At 49.5% G+C, this 25,615-nt stretch overlaps 10 protein-coding genes across 10 annotated transcripts, besides 1 other annotated feature; 5 read left to right on the plus strand and 5 right to left on the minus strand.

Annotated features, from left to right (window-relative positions):
• Positions 1-346: 346 nt before the first annotated feature.
• Positions 347-2,014, minus strand: FPSE_02646 (uncharacterized protein; the record flags this gene model as incomplete). Its single annotated transcript, XM_009255765.1, has 1 exon — positions 347-2,014. One exon carries the CDS (start codon positions 2,012-2,014, stop codon positions 347-349), a length of 1,668 nt encoding a protein of 555 aa, XP_009254040.1.
• Positions 2,015-2,779: 765 nt separating this feature from the next.
• FPSE_02647 (uncharacterized protein) lies at positions 2,780-3,543 on the minus strand (the record flags this gene model as incomplete). Its single annotated transcript, XM_009255766.1, has 2 exons — positions 2,780-3,300; positions 3,384-3,543. The coding sequence occupies 2 exons, from the start codon at positions 3,541-3,543 to the stop codon at positions 2,780-2,782; spliced, it is 681 nt and encodes a 226-aa protein (XP_009254041.1).
• A 2,246-nt stretch (positions 3,544-5,789) lies between these two features.
• On the plus strand, positions 5,790-7,634 carry FPSE_02648 (uncharacterized protein; the record flags this gene model as incomplete). Its single annotated transcript, XM_009255767.1, has 1 exon — positions 5,790-7,634. The coding sequence occupies one exon, from the start codon at positions 5,790-5,792 to the stop codon at positions 7,632-7,634; it is 1,845 nt and encodes a 614-aa protein (XP_009254042.1).
• A 2,231-nt stretch (positions 7,635-9,865) lies between these two features.
• On the plus strand, positions 9,866-11,839 carry FPSE_02649 (uncharacterized protein; the record flags this gene model as incomplete). The annotated part of the gene is made up of 1 exon (XM_009255768.1): positions 9,866-11,839. The coding sequence occupies one exon, from the start codon at positions 9,866-9,868 to the stop codon at positions 11,837-11,839; it is 1,974 nt and encodes a 657-aa protein (XP_009254043.1).
• Positions 11,840-12,029: 190 nt separating this feature from the next.
• On the minus strand, positions 12,030-12,823 carry FPSE_02650 (uncharacterized protein; the record flags this gene model as incomplete). The annotated part of the gene is made up of 3 exons (XM_009255769.1): positions 12,030-12,639; positions 12,700-12,720; positions 12,777-12,823. The coding sequence occupies 3 exons, from the start codon at positions 12,821-12,823 to the stop codon at positions 12,030-12,032; spliced, it is 678 nt and encodes a 225-aa protein (XP_009254044.1).
• A 252-nt stretch (positions 12,824-13,075) lies between these two features.
• FPSE_02651 (uncharacterized protein) lies at positions 13,076-14,338 on the minus strand (the record flags this gene model as incomplete). The annotated part of the gene is made up of 1 exon (XM_009255770.1): positions 13,076-14,338. The coding sequence occupies one exon, from the start codon at positions 14,336-14,338 to the stop codon at positions 13,076-13,078; it is 1,263 nt and encodes a 420-aa protein (XP_009254045.1).
• Positions 14,339-15,848: 1,510 nt separating this feature from the next.
• Positions 15,849-15,873: a microsatellite.
• A 548-nt stretch (positions 15,874-16,421) lies between these two features.
• FPSE_02652 (uncharacterized protein) lies at positions 16,422-17,681 on the plus strand (the record flags this gene model as incomplete). Its single annotated transcript, XM_009255771.1, has 3 exons — positions 16,422-16,500; positions 16,550-17,358; positions 17,628-17,681. The coding sequence occupies 3 exons, from the start codon at positions 16,422-16,424 to the stop codon at positions 17,679-17,681; spliced, it is 942 nt and encodes a 313-aa protein (XP_009254046.1).
• A 1,109-nt stretch (positions 17,682-18,790) lies between these two features.
• On the plus strand, positions 18,791-20,453 carry FPSE_02653 (uncharacterized protein; the record flags this gene model as incomplete). Its single annotated transcript, XM_009255772.1, has 3 exons — positions 18,791-18,798; positions 18,852-19,549; positions 19,600-20,453. 3 exons carry the CDS (start codon positions 18,791-18,793, stop codon positions 20,451-20,453), a joined length of 1,560 nt encoding a protein of 519 aa, XP_009254047.1.
• A 454-nt stretch (positions 20,454-20,907) lies between these two features.
• On the minus strand, positions 20,908-22,476 carry FPSE_02654 (uncharacterized protein; the record flags this gene model as incomplete). The annotated part of the gene is made up of 1 exon (XM_009255773.1): positions 20,908-22,476. The coding sequence occupies one exon, from the start codon at positions 22,474-22,476 to the stop codon at positions 20,908-20,910; it is 1,569 nt and encodes a 522-aa protein (XP_009254048.1).
• Positions 22,477-22,917: 441 nt separating this feature from the next.
• Positions 22,918-23,537, plus strand: FPSE_02655 (uncharacterized protein; the record flags this gene model as incomplete). Its single annotated transcript, XM_009255774.1, has 4 exons — positions 22,918-23,008; positions 23,108-23,145; positions 23,231-23,288; positions 23,356-23,537. 4 exons carry the CDS (start codon positions 22,918-22,920, stop codon positions 23,535-23,537), a joined length of 369 nt encoding a protein of 122 aa, XP_009254049.1.
• Positions 23,538-25,615: the final 2,078 nt, after the last annotated feature.

Here is a 25,615-nt window from a genome sequence, read left to right on the forward strand (position 1 = left end):
CGGATGCAGCCAGATCGATCTTTGAAGATCAGGTCGGCGATATTCACTGTGTATCCGATGCTTATTCCGAAGAACTTACTACTTTGTAGTGTCCTTCTGTTGTTTCACGAGAGTAATGAATGAATGTACATATCAAGTAAAACTAAACGAGTGGACAATCAATTGAAGAACTGTATAGCTGTCTGCATACGCAACCCACGATAGTGAGGACGGCCATCCCCCAATGATCTTGTAACAAGAAAAGGACAAAAAACAAGACAAACTAACATCCTCCTCCACATTGACCCACCATGTCTTGTCTCAGTACTCAACCCGACCCATGTCCCTCTAAGTCTAGGTTTGAAGCTCAAAGGAGCATAACACCGGCAATGCCGACAACAATGGTGCCAGCAATGGAGATAGTGTTGAAGTTGGCACCGGACTTGGAAACGGTCAAGGGGACTCGGGGAGCCTCCTCAAAGCCCTTGCCCTCGGGCGAAACCTGCTCGGGGTTCACGGGAACAGGAGCAGGAACAGGAACTGGCTTGATCTCCTCAGGCTTGGGCCGAGGAGCGGGAATAGGACCAGGCTCGAGCTTGGGGTACTGGGGAGCGGGAGCGGGAGCTGGAGCTGGGGCAGGGCAGCCCTTGATCTTGTCGCAGATATCCTCCTTCTTGGGGTAATAGGGCTGGGGAGCAGGAACGGGAACATGCTCGACCTTGGGGTAATGAGGAGCGGGAGCGGGAGCGGGAGCAGGAACATGCTCGACCTTGGGATAATGAGGCTGAGGAGCAGGAGCAGGAGCAGGACAACCCTTGATCTTGTCGCAAATGTTCTCCTTCTTGGGCTCAACATAGACCTTGGGGTGTTCCTCCTTCTGGTACTTGACCCTGTCGCAGATGGTCTCCTCATGCTTGTGTTCTCCGTGACCCTTGGTGACCTTGCGGCAGATGTCCTCGTACTTGTGCTCTTTCTTGGGCTTGTCCTCCTTGTGGTGCTTGATTCTGTCACAGACGGTCTCTTCGTACTTGTGCTCTCCATGACCCTTGGTAACCTTGCGACAGATATCCTCGTACTTTTCCTCCTTCTTGGGCTCAACATAGACCTTGTGGTGTTCTCCCTTGTGGTGCTTGACCCTGTCGCAGATAGTCTCCTCGTACTTGTGTTCTCCGTGACCCTTGGTGACCTTGCGGCAAATGTCTTCGTACTTCTCCTCCTTCTTGGGCTGCTCCTTGGGCTGCTCGATCTTGGGAGCCTCGGGAGCCTTGGTCTCCTTGGGAACGATGACAGTCACACCCTTGTGCGTGTATGTCTTGGCACCTTGGTACTTGTCATCGGTCTTCTCGGGAGCATACTTGGTGGTCTTGGTCACCTCGCCCTCGCCCTCGCCCTCGCCCTCGCCCTCGTGGTTCTTGCAGTGCCAGCAGCCGGGCTGGGCCCAGTTATCACCACACTTATTGCAGGGCTTGCGATCACACCTGTCACCATAGCAGCCGGGCTTGACCTCAGGCTCATGGATCTTGGTGTAGGTATGATGCTTCGTGATAGGCTTATGGACGTAGTCATACTTCTTGCCATCAACAATGATGGGTTTCTTGTAGTCGTAGACATCATAGTGATCGCCATGGTGTTTGTGATGTCCTGTGACAGTGGGCTTGTAGTGATCATAAGTCTTGTGGGATTTGGGATCAGAGTTGTAGTCGTGATGCTTGTTCTTGTCGTGTTCGTACTCCTTCTCTTTTTCCTTGACCTCGGATTTCTCTTTCTCCGCACGCAACTTCTCCTTCAGGAGCTTGAGCTTCTCGTAGTCCAACTCCGACTGCTTCTTCTCTTCCTCCTTTTCATCGTCCCAATCATCATCAAGGGATTCGACGGACTGCGGGTCCTCCTTTGCCTTGTAAACATCGTTTGACTTGGGCTCATAGTTGTGGCCATGCTTGGCGACATCGGTCTCGGCCTCGCTCTGCCAGGAGAAGCGGTTGGCCTGAGCAAGACCGTTGACAATGGCCATAACGGCCAATACGTTGCGCTTCATGATGAATACCAATGTAAGACAATGTAAGATAAAGAAAAGGTTGCGTACAAAACGATTGACTTGATGCAGGTGAAGAACTATGTCTGAACTATGTCGCAAGTCAGAAGAAGCTGGAAAGAAAGTCTTAGCACAGATAAACATCTGGACAAGGGAGCTGATTTATACTTGCAGCTTTCCACTGCTTGATGGCCGATGGATAAGAATCCATTACGTTACTCGTCCACATGCAAATGCTGCCCTCAGTCGAAGCGATAGGGGACGCCGATTGCCTCAGAGACCTGACGCCAACTCACCACAAATACCTTTGTATTATGATATCGCATGATGAAGCGATTCGATAATGAGACGATGGCACAGCAAGGCTTTAGAGGCGGCCTCTCTCGTTCTTCGTGAGTATATTATGCGCATCACCACCAGACAAAACGGCCGACAAGGTTTGTCAGCGCCCATGACAACCGTGCGGGGAGGTCAGGTATTCGTAGGATATGAGAGTGGCTCACGCAAGAATGACAGTGTTGAGGAGACGCTGGTACCCAAAATCCAATTGTTGTTTCGATGCTACCGCTGAAAGACCGAGTATTACGTCCGCCAGCTGCGTGACCCATAATACTCGCTATTAACTTGCACAATCTTGACCCCTTCTTTTATTTTGCAGTGCCTCCCATTCTCTTTTATGCCGAAGATTGCCGTATCCTAACGCCCCTGATATCAGCGGAACGAGTCGGGCCCGCGGTAGTTATTCCGTCTCTGCTCCTCCGTCGTAGCTTATTCCTCCGGAATACCTGAGAATAGACCGAAACGCATTCGGTGGCTCTGCGGAAAGTCAGTAATAAGTTCCATATGAAAGTATATTGATTGCGTAATAGAGGAGAAGCGCTTTGGATTCAAAGCGGGACCCAATAGAAACATGGGGGAGTGGTAACACACAAAAGGTAGCTTAGGGATAACGACTCCCAAGACAGCCAGCAAGTTAATAGTAAAGTATGTCAAGTCGTAATGTGTGTAGTGGGTGCTGACAAGGAAAAGGGCGATTGGGACACTAAGAAGGAACTTCTTGGTTGGTGTGTATTGCGCCCCGTTATCAATTTGCTCCCACATGTTGAGGTTGTCGAAAGCGCCACTGTTGAAATCGAAAGGAACACCGCGGACATGGTGGAACATGATGTAGGAACCGAACATGTAGGACATGTTGGTAAGGGTCCATGAAGTCTCCTGTGAGACACCAGGGATCGCGTCGAAGATAATTTTGGCAGAGAGAATCAGGACAAGATGGATGGTCCAGGCACCTATGATTGGCAGTCCGGGTCAGCATGCGATCGTTTGGAATTTGGTTGGTGCGATTTGCACTGCGATAAGAGAAGTGATGTACCTTTGGCATTTGTCCAGTTGGCGTTGAGATTAGGCAGAGAAGCCTGATCACTGATTTGCTCGAGGGTCTCCGGAGGCTCGTGGTAGACCTGGAGGATACTGCTAGATCTCCTCCTTCGAGCTCCAGCAGCTCCTTCTCCTCCTGTGTTTCGCTCGGGCATGTTGAGATAGATGCTTCCCCGGCGCGGAGGTTTGTTCGCCGCGTCGTAGGAGACGGTGCGCTGAAGTAGAATTGGGGAAGACAGCTTGGCGGTATTGACGGGGTGAGGGCGAAAAAAAGCGACAGTCGAGCGGATGGAAGGGAACGATGGACGGATTTACGGCTGAGGCTAACGGACGTTCAGGATTCGAGCGTTGCCGGTGGAGGATAGATAGTATTTCTCGTTGAATTGGGGCTGAAAACAGAGAGTTGTAGTTGGAGGATTCCCCCTAATGATGTCACGGGATGGCGTCCGGGGGCGAATGGAAGGGCAAAGAGAGCGGCTTTGTATGTTTGATGCTGTATAATGAGAACAGAAGGTGGTCAGTCAGACGTGGTAACGGCGCAAGCCGGTATGAAGAAGCGGTTAGTCTAATGAAGATGTAGCTGGAAGGTATCAAAAAGGGAATGGAAGGACTGTATCCGTACGAGATGAGAGGGGATGGGAAGCCGAACCGGAATATTCAATGTCCCTCGTGAGATGGTGAAGGAGCCACTCTCATGAGAAAGGAGCCGACAGAAGGATTGAACAGCCAATCGACAGAAAGGGACACGCAATGCAACCTGGACAAGCAACGGGGATTAGGCGGAACAAGTGGAGCTTGCTGCTGAAATTAGCGACTGTAGCGGGTGAGCTTGCAGCGGTAGTTTGCTGGAATCATGGTTAGTCCGGGGATTTATTCAGGGGACCTTCAAGGGATAGATTGGAAGTCAGGTACTGTGTAGGGAGGGTACTTTGTTCAGGGGCTTTTGACTTTGCCCGTCCATCCGTAGGGTCCATATTATTAGGGGACCTGGACTAACCTGACCTTTACGGTACCAACTATAGAAACCTGTGTCTCGTGATGTTTGAAAGTGAAGCCAGAGCTTGATCTGAGCAGGGATTCACGTGTAGTATTGAGATCCAGAGATGGTAGAGGACGCCGAGAATCGGCCAGAACGAGGCTAGTAATAGTCAGGGTCTTGCATGCAATATACGACGGCGACGCCAAGGACATCCAGAACAATCTCGACGTTTTGCTTTGGCTACACGTGATGGGCTGTTGGAACGGAAAACAAACGTTATATCGCAAGGTAGGTGTTGAATCTGTGGTTTTGTCTTGGTTTGAGTCAAGTAATAGCAACCAATACCAAAACTATCAATCGTGTTTTGTTGTAAAATGATTGTTGTGATTGGACAAACAACAGGAAGCGAGATCTGTAAAAAAAGATTGGGCCGGGATGTCACAACGAGATTGCTGTCCCGATATATGTATGTAGATAGAATCTCTGTCTTACCCGAAATGAGAAAGCAAAAGACCCATGACAATCTCAAGATGGCGTGGAATGACATGTCGAAGCTACCGTGACATGGATCCAAGTTAGACCGACTTTATCTTCAGCCACCTTTGCCAGTCATTGTCCACGACTATAAACACGAAATACAAAGACGAGAACGTCTGATGCAGACCCACGATATCTTGACCAACGCGTGGAATCGCCTTGTAAAACGACTGACATGAGGTGTTGCTTCGATGACAGCTGTTGCTCGGATTAGTCAGCGGTAAATCGTCCCGGGCTAATCTTCGGCTTGTCAACCGACACCAACCAACCATTTCCCCTGCAGCGCACTCTCCCTGATTGGCCAGCAGAGGAATTTTCTCCCAAGCCTGTCTTTTAACTTATCGATATCATCACAGCTTTCATTTCGCGTCTCCTTGATACGAAGGAAAAGCATCTTCGCATCTCGCTTCGGTTGACTTTCTGCTGCTTCAGTACTGAATCAGTCAGAGACAGAGAGCGACTTGAATTGCCTCTGTAGCACCGTTTGAAGGCCGCTTATTGCTTTTTCAATATCCTTTCAAAAATCTACTCACATGACTTCATAGGTACGTTTGTTCATGTACGTATTTTTCCCGTCACCTCGAAAAGATCAAGCCGACGCAGGTGAGACCTTGACCGGATAAATGGACGTGCTTACCCCAGAAACTACCTCGAATATTGTTGATTGAGATCTTTGATTAGGATACTTCATCACGGACCGATATTATTAGGATAGCCAAGTGGCTCTGAATATCGCTGAACTCGAGATTGCTTTGTTGATCGCGAGGTCCTGAGCATTTCAACAAAGACAATACGCTACCCTGCGGCTCCTTTATCTCGCTTCCATCAAAAGATAAGGAAACTATCATCGCTTCCCCAAGTTACTCCCATTGCCGCTCTCCCAGGATGGCAACTGAAGACCCCGGAGACGTCATCTATCTGTCTAGCGGCGATGAAGCCGAGGCCGAAGCTCAGGCCGCAGCTACAAAGAAGAGGTCCCTCGAAGATGCATCTGACGCAAAGGAAGCCTCTTCAGCGCCCGAAGCTAAGCGCTTGAGGAAGAATGGACCTGTCACGCGCTCCTCCGCGAGCAAAAACTTGTCAGATGAAGATCAGAAATCTTCAAATGGCTCGTTAAATACTGGTGACACTTCCACTGGGGACTCCGTACCTGGAGGTTCAGACAACATTCCCGACTTCAAGCATTTGGAATGGAGCTTCAAGTTACCCGACACTTCCGACAACAAGAGTGGCTCCTGGCTCAAAAGATTCCAGGTCTGGGTTAAAGCATTTGTGAAAACGAATTCAGCCATAAGTCAAGGTATCGACGTGCATGTAGCTGAAGCTGCTTACGCTTGGTACATTGATCACCTTAAAGGAATAAAACCGAAGAAGAAAAAGAGTGCTAAGCAAATCGCGAAAGAGTTTGAAAGCACTGGCGAACTTGATGCTCTCCTCAAAAATATCCTACCCAAGGGGCCTGGACCTAATCAGCCGACCTTGGACACTTGGGTCAAAAAGCAACCTAGCAAGGAACCCGTTCGTAAAGGCAAACGCTCTCGCGGTTCTAGTGTAAGCGAGGGAGAGATTGATGAAGACGAGTCCGAGAGCGAAGCTGAATACGAACCAACACTCAGCACAGCTGAAAGGAAAGAAGAAGACGTCAAAGAAGCCAATGGTGACTCGGCATCCAAAGTTTTAAATCACCACCAGAGTTTGCCGATAATCGAGACGCACAGGAGAGTTCCTACCGGAAACGATGCATTGGAGCAACAGCGAAGATACTTCCCATCAGCCAGTGATCCTGCCCAGATGTGTCTTCTCTGTGGCTTGAACACGCACTTGGCGCCGAGCTGTCCAACGCTTGTCTGCTCATGTGGAAGTCTGGACCACTCGATCGTGTGCTGCCCCGAGAAGGAAAGGTGCAGGAAATGCCGTCAAGTTGGCCACCAAACAAGCGGCTGCACTGAGAAGTTGGCATTGACCAAAGAGGAAGGACTTGCTTGTGTGTTTTGCAATTCAACGGATCACCTTGAAGAGCAGTGCACGGAAGTGTGGCGATCGTTTCACCCACATGTGTCTGTGGTCAGAAAGGTCGCGTTTATTCCTGCATCGTGTTCTATGTGTGGAAGTGATGGGCACTTTTCCTCGGATTGCAAGCCTCAACGCAATGATATGTCTAACCCCACCTGGTCTGTGAAGAACCGTGACCAATATGTTGACCCCGATTGTGGTATGGCCGCGATCGAGGAGGCGACAGGAGGAAAGCCAACCGGCAGATCCGCAGTGGCCCCTGAGCTTAGGATCCGCGGCCACGCTGCGCGAACGACAAACGTACACTACTCTGAGAGTGACGACTCGGAGGTCGAATTCTTAGGGAATAAACGCGTTGAGAAACCGGCTGTCGGACAGATTCGAATGGCCAGCAACATTCAGATGCCAAACACGCAAAACGGCAGGCCGCGAAGGAACCCTAGACAGAACGGACCAGCCCAACCTCCCCTCCCTCCTGGACCCCCTCCTCCTGGGCCACCATCTATGCGAGGGTTAGGTTCATTCTCGTCACTCCCACGAAAGCCTCCTCCGCGAGACTTCAGAAATGTTCCCCCACCATCTCCCCCTCGAGGCCCGCAGGGACAGGGGAGGCCGTACGGCAATAACGCACCTCCATCTTTTAAGCCAAGAGGGGGTGGGCGTGGCGGACGAGGAGGACGAGGAGGTCGTGGACGTGGAAGGGGCAGGGGCAAATAGAGAGCTCCTGTTAAGCCAGGGTACTAAGCAAGTCGCATTGGTTGGCGCAGGGCTAGAGTTGATGGTGCATTGAAATACTCTCGGAGCTGAGTGGCTCTGGAAACTGGTTGGCGCATGAAAGCCGAGCTGTCTGCCCTGAGCAGGACTCATCCAGACTTAGCGAAAGGGATCGTAGACTTTGATACCCACCACTTGTTACTGTATTCAATTTAGTTGATATGAACCGTTTGAAACGAAACACAAGGTGACAAGATTGAAACATTGTGGACGACGGAGCCAAATGTCTTTGATACAGGCGTGTCTCTTGTAATGAGTGACGATTTTGCCTTGGCCAGGGCTTTGGGGAGCTCGAGTGGACGAACGAGTTGTGTAGAAGGCTCGTATCTATTGGCTTAAGCCAGACACACACTCCTGCATAAAGACTTGCTTGCAAGGGTCACGCGTGGATTGAGACAAACTATACAACGGTCGGAGAACTGATGTTCCCTGGGCGCATGTCAGATTTGCTAATACTTTAGAGTTGGATATGAACGAATATTCATCCCATCACGCAATATCTACGACATGACGATGAGAGATATACATCTTATTGGTGTCTCTTGACAGAGGAGGCGATATTTACTAGATGGAGGCGACTAGTTGAACAATGGTGACCTTTGCTCCCTAGGTACGAGGTAGATAAGTGGCAAGGGGTCCTTAGTGTGACAATGTCTCGCGACAATGCAGCATCACATCCGAGAAAGAAGTAAAATGCATTGACAGCCAGTGCCTTATACTCTAGCGTGGGCACGGATGGATCCATCGCCACGAGTTTGGACGCGGTATAAGCGTCTTGCAGCCATAGAGTCATTGATGCAAAGGGCCCGATGAGAACGAGCTAACAACCTAGGTTATGTTGCGTTGTAGGAGTGGGGAAATAAGAAGCTTAATGGGGATGCATGTTTTAGGGTTGAGGCTTTTACATCCTCTCGATTATGACAGGACCTTTTTGAGAGCAAGGTTGTACCAGCAGGGATATGATGGGTTGAATGGTTGGTTGGATGGATGTATGGCATTGAATGGTCGAGACTAGTATAGTTTGTGACTCTTCGCAATGTCCAGTTGGCAAAACGAACGTGGATGTTGTTGTTGAACGAGTCTAAGTTTCAATGCTGGACAATTGTCAACCTATAGAGCCATTATTTACACTGACGAGGTCGAGGACAGCAGTATTAGACTCTCACAGAGCGCCGTATTCTTTTCGTCCCGTCCCGTTTAACTATGACTCTAGCTGTCGTTGACTAACACGACGGTGTAGAAGTCGGGATATAGTAAGAAGCAGCCTATCACAGCGCGACAAGTGCCGTTGAAACAACGCGTCTGCCGCGTTGTTGGACACAACAGTGATTGGATAGAAACTATATGCATGTTTCCTGGGCGCAGGACCACGGATGGAGAAGCGCTATCGATAGACATCCGATGGAAGAGATACATAGATAGTACCTGAGAAGGGGATCCGGGAGGCCTGAACCGAATGGGTCAAGGGAGTCGACACACGTGGTGAGACTAGAAATAGACCCGTAGCTGCATTGAAAGAGTTTGCAGTTGGCTTCTTGAGTGGTCGTAGATCTTGAGGCCATACAAGTACCTGTCAAGTACACCGCCACGATCCCCCTCGCGGCAGATCTGCAGAGACAAGGATATGTAAATCAAGTCAACCAATCATAATACGAGCGCAGCGCGTCTTTGGTCTTTCTTCCAACGCGCACAAAAAGTCTCCACGATCTTAGTTAGACAGGACAGGGTCTTTGAAACTCTGAGTCACCGACAGCCAATCGTTGTTAGTCGAGGGTGACCATCTCGCGATAGCACCTGCAGCCGACCTACCTTAGGGTCAGGAGTTAGAAAGAGGTACAGCATGAGAAGAAGAAATGGGGCGGGGAGCAGAAGAAGCGAATTTTCACTTCTCGGTCTGATTTATTACTGAATTAGACAAAAAAGGGCGAGGCTGATCTTGGGGACTATAGTCAAAGTAGATATATCTCGACCGCCCGGACCTGACGCTCGTTGGCCTGTCTCAAACCATTTGTCTTTCTTGATACTACCTAAAAGTGAATTATCTATCTGAATATCATCTTGACTCATATCAATTACTTGACTTTGCATCATATCAATATTCTAAAACATCATCCACATCTCAAAACAAGCATCAAACACTCAGAGGCCAACGCCCTCCCCGACATGAGATTACAATGGCATCTTCAACAGAACAACTTTTTCTCGCCATCTTGAGAAGCGATCACATCAAAGACTCTCTCTTCCCTCACCTCTCAACCACCGACCTCTGCAACATTCGCCAGTCCTCATCAGCTTGTTGCAATCTCCTCACCAAGCGTCTCTTCACCCGAGTCCACATCTCTTTCTCCGCCTCAACATTTACCAAGTCAGCACGAGTTGCTGCTCTCGCTCGTATCGGACATCATATCGAGCATCTCACTTTCTACTTTCCTCACTCAGATGCCACTTTCCTTCCTCCTCTGGTTCATCCTGTTTCTGGCAACGAGATATGTTTTCTGTATACTCCTCACACAAGCATGGGTTCTGTGCTTTCACGTCCCAAGTATGCCAACGCTGAACTGGGTGATATCCTTACCCAGCAGTATCCCCCTCTGTTTCATGCTGCCACCAATGTCCCCAGCTTCATCAATGCCATGCGCCATTTGACCAGGATGCGCCATCTCACAATCAGATGTCCTGGACAAGACCCCAGAGAGAGATATCGTCGTGACATCGTCGACTATGCTCTTATCAGCTTGCGCATATCTCTTGAGCGTGCTCCCCTAGACAAACTTAACAAGCTATCACTCTCTCAATTACATCCTGCTGCCTTTAACTACCTCCGTCATGTCAATGGCTTCGGAACTGTCCCCTCTGCTGGACGTCGCTGGCGACAGATCAAAAAGCTCTCCGTCTCAGTGGACGCCTGGGACTTTTACGGCACATCGCCTGGCCGTGACCATCTCAAAGTCATGGATGAGTATATTCGTGCCTTTGCCCCCAATCTTGAAAAGTTCGCCTTCACATGGCTTGGCCGCAAGGGCCCTTGTCCAGTTGCCCTGGCCGCTGATCCTATGTTCGCACCACCCCGTGCCTCGAGGAAACTCTTCCACGAGGTTACCTCTCCCATGTCTCCCCTGCCAGAAACACCCGGAAAGGGTGCTATCTACTTCCCCAAGCTGCGATACCTTCAAGTTCGCAACGCTACTATGAACGCGCCCCAGCTCAGCAACTTGATCAACTCTCATCGCCCAACAGTCAAGGAGTTTGACTTTGAGAGTGTTGTTCTTGCTGATAACGGAAACTGGGATGACGTTCTTGCTCCTATCGATACTGACGATTCATGGTCTCGAAGCAGCAGCATGACCGCTCAGTCAGATTGTAGCCTGGTCACAAGCCCCAGCTCTGAGAACCTTCCCAGTCCAAGTGCTGCTGTCACTGCCGCTAGTCGCGAGCTCTTGGATTTCGACCTCGGTGGCTTCCCCTTTAGCGACATTGAAAACGAAGTCATTGACGATTTTCAACCCTATGATGTTCGCATCAACGACGATGTCTTTGCCCCTGTAGATGAATCAGATGCGGGCTTCAGTACAAAACTGCGAAAGAAGCGCTCTCGCCGCCGTAGAAGAAAGCATCGCAGCAGCGACCATGATACCCCGGAAACCCCCTCTCCTTCACCCAAGTCCTCTCTGCGCTCTCTATCGCGCCGCCTTCAATCCAAGCACCAACCTTCAATGGAACAGCAGACTTCCCGCCCCTGCACTCCTATCCCCAACATCAGCGCACCCCTCCTGATCAGTGATCCCCAGCCTGTCCTTCTCCAACCCACTACTTATGACCCAACTGCAAGGAAGAGCAACAGTCGTGACCCCAACGAGGGTATATCCCCTGTCCAGCGCAACATAGAACAAGAAGAGACGCACCGTCTTCTCGCCGAGGACGCCGCCGCAAGAGTGAGCGCGCTGCAAAAAGCCAAAGCAGCAGTCCTGTCCAAGCTGAGCCGCGAATTTTGCCAGAACAAGAAGCCTCGCGTCGGCGAGGCGAATGCGTGCCGGTTCCTGGCAGGCCGGGATCTCGGTACAGCATTTGGACCTAATATGGTCATGGAGGACCGAAGAGCGCTGGAGAGTCGGAGCTTGCTGGTTCCTCTGATGTTCAGTCGCTCATGAGAACAACGATGTATGATGGGATGAGAAATGTATGAAAATCAAAAGGCTCCTGGAGAGAGTGCTACTAAGACCTTGTAATGAGATATGATACCATGTCCTTTGTTTCTTCATGTATTTACTAGCGACATTCCTTCCCGAGAAATACGAATGTAACATTATGACCCCTAACAAACCTATTCGCTCTTTGTGATCATGTGCTCTCTTTCTTGATTGTCTCCATTGCTTTGACGTATTCCGACACTTCTTTCAATCCTGTGAGCGTCAAATCTCGCCTTCGCCCCTCAATGATGACAGTCGGGACCGAGTCGATATCCATACCGATGCTTCTGATGTCCTCTTTTGTTTTCCTCTCACCCTTTGTTTTGTCTCCAACTAAGTCCTTTGCCTCTTTCTCATCAACGCCAGCTTCAACGCATGCCTCGATCAACATTTCGTCTTCACCAGGGTGTCTCCCCTCAGCAAAGTACAATCTGAACAATGCATCAACAAGCTTGTTGGTTACTTCGGGTCCATGAGACTCTTGGACTTGCTGAATGATCCGGTGAGCTGGGAGAGAATTGCCAGTTGGTCCTGTAAAGGCGATTGGGATATTCAGCGGCTTAGCGAGTGAGATCATGTGCTCCTCAAAGAGCTTCTGCGCTTCTTTGTTGTCATTGTGCTTCTCGTGGAGAGCATGTGCAGCACGGTCTGGAATGGTTTCAGGACGGCTGGGACTGGGCTGGTAGGATGAGAATTGGAGATCAAATGAGATCGAGGATGATGAAGGAGAAGAGCGGAACTGAGCGAGGGCTTCATCAAGTCTGAGATTTCACGTTAAACGCCGGGTTGTAAGAGTAGAGTCGACCAAGGATGATATATACCTCTTCTTTCCTAAGTATGTCCTGAGGTGAGATCAGCTACTGGGCACTCTCTTTCATAACATATCAAGAGTTCTTACCAAGGACAGATGGTGTCCATCACCAACGTGATCTGCGATTCGTACATGTTGACTTGTTTGTGAAAATGAAAAGGTTCTATTATTCGAAACACCTCTGACAATAATATATATATTAATGCGGGGAAGTCAAGGCTCCGCATCGGACCTCCGGAGCGAAAGAGTGGCAACGTAGTGACCGACAGTTTTAAAGAAATCTCATTGCCAGGAATAACATCACGAGTATATACATCTTCACACCAGATGCTAAAGAGCGTTGAAACTGGGGGGTATCTCGAAACGTGTATTATATCTCGCTGTACTTAATCAAACGTCATCTTGGAACCCGTGTGCTTCACCACCGCACCCGTCAATCTCGCAACAGCAATATCTTCGGCCTCCTTAAGAGGCTTTGTCGTAGCCTCACCGGCGCCGTTGTTCTCGCCCGATCTGTTGTCACCCCGGTCGTTTCTGCGCGGTGGAGGACGGCCTCGTGGGTTGCTGTCGTTTTCGGCCGCCTTTCTGTCCTTGCCGAATCGCTTCTTGTACCGCGCTTGGTCATCCTCGGCCAGCTCGATCTTGAGCTCGCGGCCCATCAATCGGTTCACCCACCACTTGCGCGTCTTGAACTGCTTCTGTTGAGACTTGTCCTTCTCTTCGTCGTCCTTGAAGTCCTCTTCTGTCTCGATCGCTTCCTTAATCTTGACAAAGCCCTTAACGGCCCACGCCGCAGCCTCGGGCTCTACGAACTTGACCCAGCCGTAGCCCTTGCACTTTCCAGTGTCCTCGAACGTGGCAACCTTGACCCATTCAATCTCGCCACACTTTTCGAAGTTTCTGGACAGGTCCTCGTCGGTTGTCTTGAAGCCCATGTTGCCCACAAAAATCTTTCGACTGGCATTGGTATCTTGCTTTTGCTCTGTAGCGGTCTTGCCGTCGGCAGCATCCTCAGCAGCCTCAGCCTCCTTCTTGGGTCGGCCCTCGAAAGATGTCGCATCCTTGATGAGGAGTTTTCGGCCGCCGAGGTCATTCTCAGTGAGCGAGATGGCAGAGACCTTGGGTCCAATGTCTGAGAAATCGACGTAGGCAAATCCCTTGTTCGTGGGCTTGACGCTCTTGTCTCGGCCAGGCTCCTTGTTTGTTGGTAGCTTGATACGAGTGATCATCTCGTCGGTGATGACACCTCCAGAGTTATTCACAAGCCATTTGCGCATCTCGACAGGCGTGACGTAGAAAGGCAGGTTACCAATCCAGACGCTGTGCTCTGATCGGGTCTTCTTGTCCTTGGCATCCTCCTTCTTCTCGTCGTCGCTGTCTTGCTTCGCAGGCAATGCCTTGCCCTTCTTGAGCGCACGCTTTGCGCGCTTGGACGGGGGCTCGGGAGCGTCTACGTTGACTTCGATTTCCTCAAGTTCGATCTTGCGCTTGGACGAGGACGCGGGTTCAGACTCTGCCATGTCGACATCATTTGCTTCTGTGGTTTCGGTTTCGGTCTTTTCGATCTCAACGACCTTCTCAGGCTTCTCAGCCTTCGATTCCGATCGGGAAGACTTGGACTTCTTCTCCTTCTTTTCTTTTGTCGCCATTTTGTGTTGTGTTGTTGGATCGTGATTTGATGGGCGATCTAGAACTCAACTCAGATCAGATCCAATCCAAAGTTGCCAGAAATTTTCTGCCAGTTTTGGCTGCGATAAGCGATAAGAGACTCGGAGAAGTGGGTCGGGCGTCGGCCGAAACTGGACCCTGCAGATGCTTCCGATAAGTGGATCTTTTGGAAGCCGACTTGATGAGCGGTCGGCCGTGTTGAGGAGCCCAGCCTCCCGGAATCTCGGAGAAGCTTAGAGATCATGATGACGGTGAATTTGTGACTGATCAATTGAAGGTGCGTTGTGGTTTTTCCAAGGGAATACGTGTCAATATTATGATATTATTACTAAAATATTTATGCTAGACTTCCTTGGCGCTGACATTACGCAACAAACAACTGTAAGACGTCCTGTCGCTACAAGTTTGATAAACATGAAGACGGAAGTTAATTTATACTCCCATGCGCATATTCAAAGTCTAATAAGGTCTTGACATAGTATTGGGGGCATTATAGTGTCCGTGCAATATCGGAGAGTAATTTCCTTGTTTTGGAGTTTCATATTAATCGGCCATATCTGAATCTCTATGGCTATATCCTCTCCATGAGAAGAAAGAGTCGATTCTACTCTGTAGTCGAGTTGCTATCCCTTGTGAATAATGACACAATTAAGCTGATCTTATTTTTCACCGCCTATCTCATTCAAATCTCAATAAACAGGGGTTTCGCTGTCTCAGCCGTGACCTAGACGTCCAATGAATGCGATATTAAAAAACAAAGCATTGAGTGAGGTCCGTGTATCCTCCGCTTCTAGAATGAAGCCCACCATGGAATAGCCCTGCAACCAGCTTCTCATCAAGCATGGTCTACCCAGGTAGTTTGCTTCATGCTATTACTTTGATCGCCCATCTGTCAGTCTTACTGAGACGAGTCTGGATCTCTCACGATAAACTATTACATTCCATGCTTTCGAAGCTAGCAGAACAGTGTCGACACTCTACGCCGAGGCAGAACGGCCGATGAGCCGCAACGGACTACGAATTGGGCCAAGGTCCCGATCCGGCCCCGTCATGACGGCCCGGGCTTAGCTAATCTCAATAATTCCGGGCCCAATTCAAGGCAATGTTACCATACCTTATGCCACGTGTGCTGTGCGAGTCCCGAAAGCTGGGTTCTTTGTTGATATTGGATGAAATTTGCGTCGAGAACAAGAGTCATGACAGGTAGCTGAAAAACCAAGCCGGGCTACAGTGGAGTCTGGCGCAGTTGAAACCACCATCATGCTTGGAACTAGCAGCCGCCAATAGTAGCACGCCCCTGCAAGTGCTAATAATTAACGCTCTTAGGCTGTAGGGGCACCTGGAAGGGGTGAATCTGCCCCTCAATAGGCCTTGTTCACGTGTGGCTTCAACAGTGGCCCCGGGGCGTTAGACTGGGTATGCGGGCCTCAAGTGTGGCCCAAGCCGATAAATCATAGCGAATAAGGTGCCTGTGACCCACCGACTGGCCTTGGCCTAGGCTCAGGCTTAGGCTTAGCAGGCAAAATTCACTAGCCCCAGACAACCAAACCAAAAACTGGAACCTTGGAACGTCTCCCTCATTCATTCAAAGCCCAGTCCAACCCCAAACAACGCCCATTCCGTCCCGTCCACTTCTTCACTTTCCTCCACCTTTTCAAAGCCCTCTTCTTCTCCACGCCATCGTCAATCAGCCTCCCTTTTTACCACTTGAACAACTCTCCTTAAGGCATCGCAACTTATCGCGCGACGATTCTGCCATCTCAGGACTGCCTCTTCAGTCGTACACATTACCCTCGACCGATCGATCATATTGCCGCTCGCCATCCGTACCGGACGCTGGACATTTAAGCTCGGCAAGACTCGAAACTCGACACTAGGGAACTACCGTCGTTGACTGTGATTGCCAAACAAAAATCGATTTTTTGTCAACAATCCCTCCTCCATCGATTTTGATTACGACAATTTATCGTCTTTGAGTGATTTGTTTCATTCATCGACTATAAACAAAATACCGCTGCCCACGTACTCTCATCAACTAAACTAGCCTTACGCTCTTTAGTCAACATGAACGTTTTACTCTCGCCACAACCTCCTGTCTTCCCGCATCAGCACGAAAACCCTCGTCTTTCGCCTCAACGATCTCGTAAGTCATTGCCCCCCCTTTCACCCCTTGTCGTGCTTGCCACTAACAGACTCAGTGTCTCCATTTCACAACATGAACCCCCGTAAGCGAAAAGCCGACGAGGATGGTGACGAGACCATGTCGCCCAGGTGCTCTCCTACTATCTCTGCCCGGGCTCTTGCTCGACCCTCCAAGAAAGTCCGTGGAAATGAAATTATTGGACGACCTCTTACCCTTCCTCGACTTCTCGAGACCCTAGACACTTCTCAACTAAGAACTGTCCTCGAGCGCATCTGCGAATCACACCCTGATATTGGTCACGAAGTTGTTACCCAAGCTCCTCGCCCCTCAGTCTCCTCGGCTGTGGAAGTCTTGCAAGGATACGAGCAGAAAATGAAGGATGCCATTCCTTATGGCGAGTCCAGCCCCGAGTACACTTACTACCGGGTCAAGGAACCACTGGTTGCTTTTATTGACGCTCTATCCGATTTCACTCCTCAATTTCTTCCACCCAACGAGACCCAGCCCACCAAGTCTCTCGAATTCTTGAACGAGGCTACCGATTTTATCCACAGACTGCCCAACTGGGAACCTCAGGCATATCGACATCACAAGGAGACTGCATATGAAGAAATATCCAAGGCTTGGGCGCTCGTTATCAATGAGGCAGGCAAGAAAGCTGGGGGTCTCAACTTGCATTCCGGAGGATGGGACCAGATTCTGTCTCGGCATCATGAACAATCCGGCGGTCGTCTCTCCACTGCTATCCACGCCATGTCCATGAGCGTTGGATGGATGGGCTCCGACGCGAATACTGTGTCTGGTGGTCCTTCGGATTCCATACTGAACCAATTGATGTCAGGTTCATATGGAGCTCCAGTAAGAGTTGGACCCTGGTAAGGCACGGGTTATTCACCAAAGCCTTTCCAAGATTATGATTGCATACTACGGCGCATCGGACGAGTCAACTTCGCACATATAACGACCGTATCATAACGACGACTTTCATTTGGTAGCATAGGTGGCATAGACTTGAGGCGCCCTTATTTTTTTCTTGTGTCGCAGGGTGGTTGGCGTTTTGCGTGTCATTTGATATCCCTTTCCTTCATTTACGAACCAGTAGGGATTAGTATTATATGGATTGATAGCCTTTGAGTGGTATTCTCAACCTGACGGAAAGGACATACTCTGTTTTTCCGTAGCTAGATTTCTGATATATCTTCTTTGTCATCTTAGTTTCTGCCTTGATGACACACGAGCTATCGTGCGTGGTTGATGTAGTAAAAATTGGATACTGCTTTTCGAGAGCGGTAAGTGTAAAAGGGGAAGCTTTCCGACATTACTCCAAGTGATTGATTGGTCCTCATCGTATTGCGACAACGTTGCGTATTGCTACCAGTATTTTTACCATGACGTCCCGAACCTTCACCAGCGGTATCCATAAATAGGTCTCCTTGTGCAGCAATTGTTTCTCATAACGTAGACTGGGACATCAAGGTACAAGTGAATTAATCATCTTTATGTCTTCTGAGGTCACGCTGCTATTGTTTTCGATCGTTATGTGTTTGCCAGTTTTTTCCGTCAAGATTTGGGCCATGATGCAGTGATTGGACGCGGGTTTCGACCATGGTTCCTGTATACATACAGTTTTAGTCAGATCTGTGGGTGGGTGGTCACTGTAAAGTCGAGGTTGCCCTGTTATCTTACAGTTTTTAAGCCTATTAATAGAAATACTCTTGTCCCACTAACTTTGCACGACATACACGTATCAAGGAAGATGCGAAGTCCGTTATGGCACACTTGGTAAAGTACAAAGTGTATGAGAGAATAATAAACGTAATGTCTGTCTTTTTTCAGTGATTAAAGACTCTGGATAGAAGAATATCTTCTCACTCTCCACTACCTATTTAGTGGTTAGGAGTCACAAGATATCAAGACTCGCGTGACGATTACCTATAGCCTGTACCAAGGACCAACTCGAATTTAGCGTTGACAACTGATCGCATAGTGGGGCAATCGCGGGACGATCTGAAAACTTCGGGGTAGAGCCTTCAGTGCTTGTAGAGTTTCGGCCAACTAGGCAGCGTCACGTGTTCTCCCGTCATCTCGAATGGGAGGCGCGACTGCCTGGAGCGTTAACGCGGTGTCGTCCATTAATCACATCCAGTCCGCCACCACTGGCCAAATTTCCTACCTATTCACTTTAATACTCTTCGCTGCCTCGTCCCATCGTGTTGCTTCGGAGAAATCTTGACATTTGCTTAAATTTTCATGTTTGCTTAATTTCACGTTCAGTGTTGAATCATTCATCATGCCTGCGTATGTTTCAAGATACGTCGCGTTATTTGGTCTATTGCTAACTGATCTTTTAGTCCAGGCGATCAACATTCGGTGGTGACGAACCCTTACGAGGAACCACGCCCGCGAATTGCGGAATGGGCCGCCAAGGACATTGCCACGATATCGGCGAAGCTCGACAAACAACTTGGTCCCGAATACATCTCCGCTCGTGCAGGCCCTGGTGGTACCAAAGTCCACTATCTGACTGCTGAGAAATGCATCACCTTGGCGAACGAAGTTTTTGGCTTCAACGGATGGTCATCTTCCATTCAGAACATTCAGGTCGACTTTGCCGATGAAAACCCCCAGACACAACGCTTCAGTGTTGGCCTGTCTGTTATTGTCCGGATCACACTGAGGGATGGAACCTACCACGAGGATGTTGGCTACGGCTCCATCGAGAACGCAAAAGGCAAGGCAATGGCTTTCGAGAAGGCCAAGAAGGAGGGAACTACTGATGGAATGAAACGTGCACTGAGGAACTTTGGCAATGTCCTGGGTAACTGCATCTACGACAAAGATTATGTGAAGCAAGTGACCAAGATCAAAGCCGAGCCTGTCAAGAAGTTCGACCAAGATAACTTACACCGACATTCCGACTTCATCAAACGTGATGTTGCGAGAGCAGGACCCGCGGCCCCGGCCCCGGCACCCCTTGCTGCTCCTGTGGTCAAAACTGAACCTGCACCGCCGCTCCCCGTTGCAGAGTCATTTGACGACTATCTTGGAGGTATTTTGTCCTCCGATGGATTTGAGGAGATAGAGGCTGAATATCTGTAGAGCTTGACGAAGCCGACTTCTGTGTGCCAGAAGATGGCCACCCAGACGAAATCATGCTTTCAACATCAATCTTGGGCCAACCTGGCAACGAAAAGCCTGCCAGCAATCCTCATGCTCAACAAAACCAGCAACAACTCAACAGATCAAACTCTACTGGTCCCCCGATTCGAGCACCGCAAACTCCGATACAAGGGCAGCAACGGTCTAACCCTTCTAATGGACCAAACGCTCTCGCTAACCGCCCACAAGGCGGGCCCTCGGGGCGTACAACTCCAAATCAAATCGGGAACCCTCGCCCACCACCAAATGTCCCTCAAAACATACCCGAGACCGTAGGGTTCTTTTCTGCAAAGGCAGTTAGCCAGTTGCCCGAGTCCACTATAGAAGGTTCGGGCAGTGGTGCCCTTGCTCTGCCACAAGGGCAGCAGGCCTTCAACCCAAAGGCAGAGAGTCCATCGATTCGCAAAACACCTGGCATTGACCACAATTCATCTAAGCCGGTCGCGAGAAATGGGCAGCATGTTGCTCCGACGAGCAGCCAAGCAAATGCTGCTCCAGCTCCGCGATCCAATCCGAATAGCTTTACCCCGGTACGGCCGTCCATGCCTAGCTCACAGAGTGCCCGGGGAAATGTAATAAACCCATCGCTTGACCAAACTCGTCGGATTGGTGCGCCATCTGGTCCAGGTAGTCCCCTGGCGAACAGAGGCAGTTATCGACCACCTGCGATGAAGCGACCACCATCTGCCGCTGATGGACGAACCGCCCTGGCCGATCTTCCTGCTAACGGGAACGGAGGAGCAACATCGACTGTAGCAACCGGGTTGGATGCGAAAAGGCAGAAGATGGCGTAGATTTCTTGAAATTCTGTTGGCTTTCAGGGGTGTATTGGACGGCACGGAACCCAGGCGTACCGGTTTTTCAGGGATTTGTGAATTGCAAGGAGCCTAGGTATGGGATATTTCTTACGGAACAAAGCGAGGGATGTTGATGATTGGAGTCTAGAACTAACCGAAAGAGAACCGGCATCGTATCTAGAAGTCACGACATGTATTATATATTTTTCAACCGAGTGTCAATGTTGGGTCACGATGTTGAGAAATAGTGTGGTAATTGAAAGTGACTGCTCTGAATATTTAGACAAGCCACAGTAGAGATGGGGCTTCCAATCACTTATTTGCTTTAATTTTCTCTTCCTTCTATTTGTACATGGCAGATTCTAGCCTGATTGTAATACATGTTCTCCCGGAGTGGGAGGACTTTTCTTTTGAACATAGATAGCGTGAACAACATCTTCTCCTTTTTACTTTAGGGCAGCTTTGCAAGCCCTGAACGGGCCTGCTTTACCGCATCCGGGAAGCCAAGCTTGCCCGCCATCTCGATACATTGCTTGTACTTCTTGCGGGCCAGGTCATTGTTTCCGAGCATGGCGGCGACATCGCCCCAGTTACACAGAGCAACAGCACATGCCTCGTCACACTCGGCTGTGCGTTCGTCACCAGTGACGTCCTTGCCGTGCTTGTAGGCGTTCTTGGCCCAGTTCTGCGCAGCCTCTAGGCATTCTTTCCGGGTAGCAGGCATTGCAGGGTCTTGTAACTCCTTGATCGTGTCAGAGGGTTCGCTGTTGGCCGGGACAAAAATAGGGTGCTGAGCAAAGCTGGCGGCAAGGTTGTTCATGATGATAGGGCGATGGCAAGGCGTTTCGCAAAGACGAAGAGCCTGGAAAAACAGGGGGATGGCAAGGTGGAATTGGTTCTTGCGCTCATAATCGCGACCCAACGACTCCATAGCGCCGCCCATTTGTCCGGGGCTCAGCCAGTCACCCTCACCAGGCTTGACACCTTCGACTTTGCGGCGACGAGCCTCCTTCAGTGCAGTTTCGACAGCCCAGATGAGGTGCTTTTGAGAGTTGTCAGGGTCGAGAACATGCTCATCAGCGTACAGCTCTCCGAGCTTGATGGCAATTCCGACAGTCTTGGCGAGAATGCGTTGTCTCTTATGCCATAGGCTCTCAGGCACCTCTTCTTCATCTGTGTTTCCTTGCTCCGGGGTAGACGCAGCGCTGGTGGCGACTTGATTTGAAGGTGTCTCGGGAGTTTCTGACTTGGGCTTGATAAGTCTACCATCGCCACTGACTTTGCCGTCTTTCACGGATTGTTCCATAACACTGATCCACCTGTTACAGTCGGCAAGGATGCCCTCCAAAACCTGGAGGCAACCGTTGTAGTTTGTGATCTTTTCAAGCCAGTAAGAGGTCTGAATTCTGATACCCAGAACCTCGTCGGAGTACGGATCTAATCCATGCTCGGCGCATAGATCCATAGCACGCTTGTAGTATTTCAGAGCTAGTTCGGCATCGGGATTGATGTTGGTATAGTATAGAGCACGTCGTAAGGAGTTTGCGATAGGCTTGGGGTATCTCGTGAATTGGTAGTGGTAGAAGTAGTTGAAGTAGAGGTAAACGGTATATGCGCCAATGACAGATACCACGCCAAGAACGAAGATTCCTAGTGTCGTGGCACCTGGATTTTGCCTATATGCTGTCTTTATACCAGTCGGACTCATGGCTACTGCAAGACTTCGAAGACCTGCAGCGAGAGCGCGGCCAGCGAATTGACGAAAGGTAATTTGTGGCTGTGTCGAGGGTTGATTCCTCTGCGGTAGTTGGTCCCTTTTGGCTTGTAGGTCTTTGTCATGGTGTCTATTGGAGGAATTGGTTGTCTGAAATCGATGCTGGTCTAATCGGAGATGGATAACGGTGCGGAAGTTGAGAGTGGCGGTTCGCGACTGTAGCTGGATGGAGAGGAGGCTGGAGTTTCTATGTTGCCAGCATCTCTCGCGAAGGGGCCTCAGCGAAGCAATCGCCGAAACCGACATGGCAGGCCAAACAATGAAGCAATTGGCGAGCGATGTTAGTTGTTGGCGGCGGTGATGACGAACATAGAAATTAAAAAGCTGCAAGTCAAATGCTTGTCCGTTAGTTCCATCATAGTTGCTCGCGCACAGACCAATTCCGTTTTTGACGAATACTGGCCCGTGCGTTTCCAATCAAACGGGAATCTTCAGTGAGCTTCGGATCCTTGGAACCCGCTAAGACGTTGGCTTTGGCCGAGGGTAGCGCGTAGGTTCAGGGTCGGGTTTGTTTGACTTTGTCTTTGGCTTTGGTGGGGGAGGGGGAGAGAGTCTGGCATATGACGGAGGGGACGGGGCATTCATATCATTTAAAGGTCCCACCATCCTCTATCAGCCTAATCCAATCTTTTGTACCTATTCTCTTACTAACCTCTACAATACTGCAATACAAATACCCTTGCAACAATGGCTGGAAAGTTTGAGCCCAAGACTGCCGTCACCCTCGACCCTCCAAAGGACGACATCATCTCCAAGGAGGAGCTTGCCAAGGCCAACGGTACGGTCTCACCTCCTCAAGACGCTCAGCAAGGCATGAGGATCAACAACCTCACCTCGGTCTTCGGATTTGACAAGAAAATAACTAATTGATTAACAGGCGCTACTGAAGGAGGCAAGTGCTACGTGGCGATCAAGGTAAGTCAAAGCACACCCACGAGTCAATTTGCAACTTGCTGTGCAACTCATCTCATCCAAAGAACACGACTGACCGTCTTTCAAGGGCAAGGTTTATGATGTTACTGGAAATAAGGCCTACCTCCCTGGAGCTTCCTACAATGGTAATAGCTTACCTTAAACACTCTACCATCAGTGTCAACATACATAATAACTGACCAATGCCTCTAGTCTTTGCCGGCAAGGATGCTTCAAGAGCTCTAGCCAAGTCCTCGACAAAACAGGAGGATGCGCTTCCAGAGTGGCAGGACTTGGATGATAAGGAGAAGGGCGTTCTCAACGACTGGATCACTTTCTTCTCCAAGCGGTACAACATCGTTGGTGTTGTGGAGGGCGCCACAAACCAGGAGTGACTAACCGAGTTGCCCCCGAGTACTCACGTCAAGTTATGAATTCATCGTTTCTAGTCCTACATCTTGTGCTATTGTGAAGGGTCTTGTGGGATTCTACCCTGTTATTCTCCGCTGTTGTGAGTTTGTGCAAGCTTCAGCCATCACGCGACGTCTTACCAAACGATGGATGTGTGCTTCACATCATCGTCATCTCCAATATATGCAATGTAGACACTTAACGTCAAACAAGCCACGTGATATTCCAGGATTGTCCACCGGGAAAGATCTGAGAACTAGCTACAAATATGTTGCTACCTACCTAGTCGTGCGCTATTGCGGAACCAGGACGAGTTTTCCCCAGGCGTATCTCTCACTAACACATAACCAAGATTACACGAAACCGGCCGCGAAACAGCCACTTCATAACATACCATTGCGTTCCGATTATTTGTCTGTGGCGCCGTCGAGGGTTACACAGTGCATGCTCGTAACCGCAAGGCAGCAAGGGTTCATATCTAGGCTGAACAGCTTCGTTCCACAAAGACGTTGCGTATTGGTAGAAGGAAGTCGAACCAGGAGCTCCAAGCGCCACTGTGTGCAACGGATGAGATCTCTAATGACAGAATGAGGGTTCATGCAGGTAGCTATCTTTGCTCGTTACCACAGCTTGATTCGTACTTGTGCTACGCCGCAAGACAACTTCAGTTCTGATTTCTAGCTACCTATATATATAATAAGAGGTAAACCGGGATACAAACAGAGTGCATTTGAAAACTTCAGAGCCAGAAAAAAGAGAAATATTGGGACAGTGCACCGCAATCGTCGACCAACCCTTTTCCCACCAAGCATTGCTGCCACCCAGGACGGCAGATCTTTGCGTGTCTTGCCCCCTAATGCATAGATTGAGCATCCTGGCAGTTTTGTTGCGTCTGTATCTCCCTCGCCCGCCAAGCAATTGCGCAGTTCTCACAGGGAACGCACTGCCGCCAGGACTTTCGAAGCACTTTGACACCGAAACATTGATGATTGGGGTCGTTACGAGCAAAGTGGCAGTACGACTTGAGGCGGAGAGTTGAGTGGTTGCAAGTAAAGAGGAACTCTTCCCAGTCGCACATTTTAGGTGATTGAAGGGGATATTATGATCTGACAAGTGCTGGTGAGGTTGAGTTAGCCAGAGTCCTCCTAGAAGTGTGAAATAATTGCTCACATAGACCCTGATCTCGGCGGCCGCAGTAATAAGGACTTGGTCAATGATGTTTGTACCGTGACTGAAACTGACTGTAGGTGAATATAGAATGCTCACGATATATCCAGAATCAACGGTAGGAATCGAGTCTCTTATAGCAAGAGAATACACCCCGGCCCCATAGTGCATCCATCGATTCGTCTACTCTTTTCTTTTTCCTGGCCCAAGGTCGTGTGGCTGTCTGAGGATGAGATTATGAACAAGGATGAATTTCAGTATCCAATTGTCACCCGTTCATGCAAGTAATCGTGTTGATCTGCATAGATAATTTTATGTATCATTTTGGATCGAAAAACATTCGAGCATAATGCAAAGAGACCCAGTGTTCCGTTTCTGAAAGAAGATAGTTGCATATATATCAAAGCAGATACCCGTGGGACCCGTGGGGTCGAGGAGGAGTCTTGAGTATCTGGTGGTACAGTGTAGTTCATGGTGACTGGCGGAGAGTTTATTCTTCGAGAGTTTATTCTTCCTCTGTGAGGCAAAGAGCTGCTTTGACGATAGCTGGGATGATGTGCAAGCATTGAAGCACAAAAGTCCAAATAAGGGGCGGAGAGGTCAAGACCACTTCCTACTTGGGACACATGTCATATGACAAGCTGAAGTTACCAAGAGGCTCGACTACGAGCAAGCGAGGTAGTGCGTAAACTATCAATGTTATCCAGTGATGAGGTTTTGATCCATACAGAAGTATGTTTAACAGTCCTCGTATAACATGCATGTACTAAGACCAGCCCAGGAAAACGAGACTAACAAAAATCTTGTAGTAGATACTCTGGATGAACACTGTTCGGCCAGCAGGTATCAAAGTCGAGGATCGATACCAAGGATAAAATGTCTTGTTCTCGGGAGG

Source organism: Fusarium pseudograminearum, chromosome 1 (genome assembly GCF_000303195.2).
Source record: "Fusarium pseudograminearum CS3096 chromosome 1, whole genome shotgun sequence".
Lineage (NCBI taxonomy): Eukaryota > Fungi > Ascomycota > Sordariomycetes > Hypocreales > Nectriaceae > Fusarium > Fusarium pseudograminearum.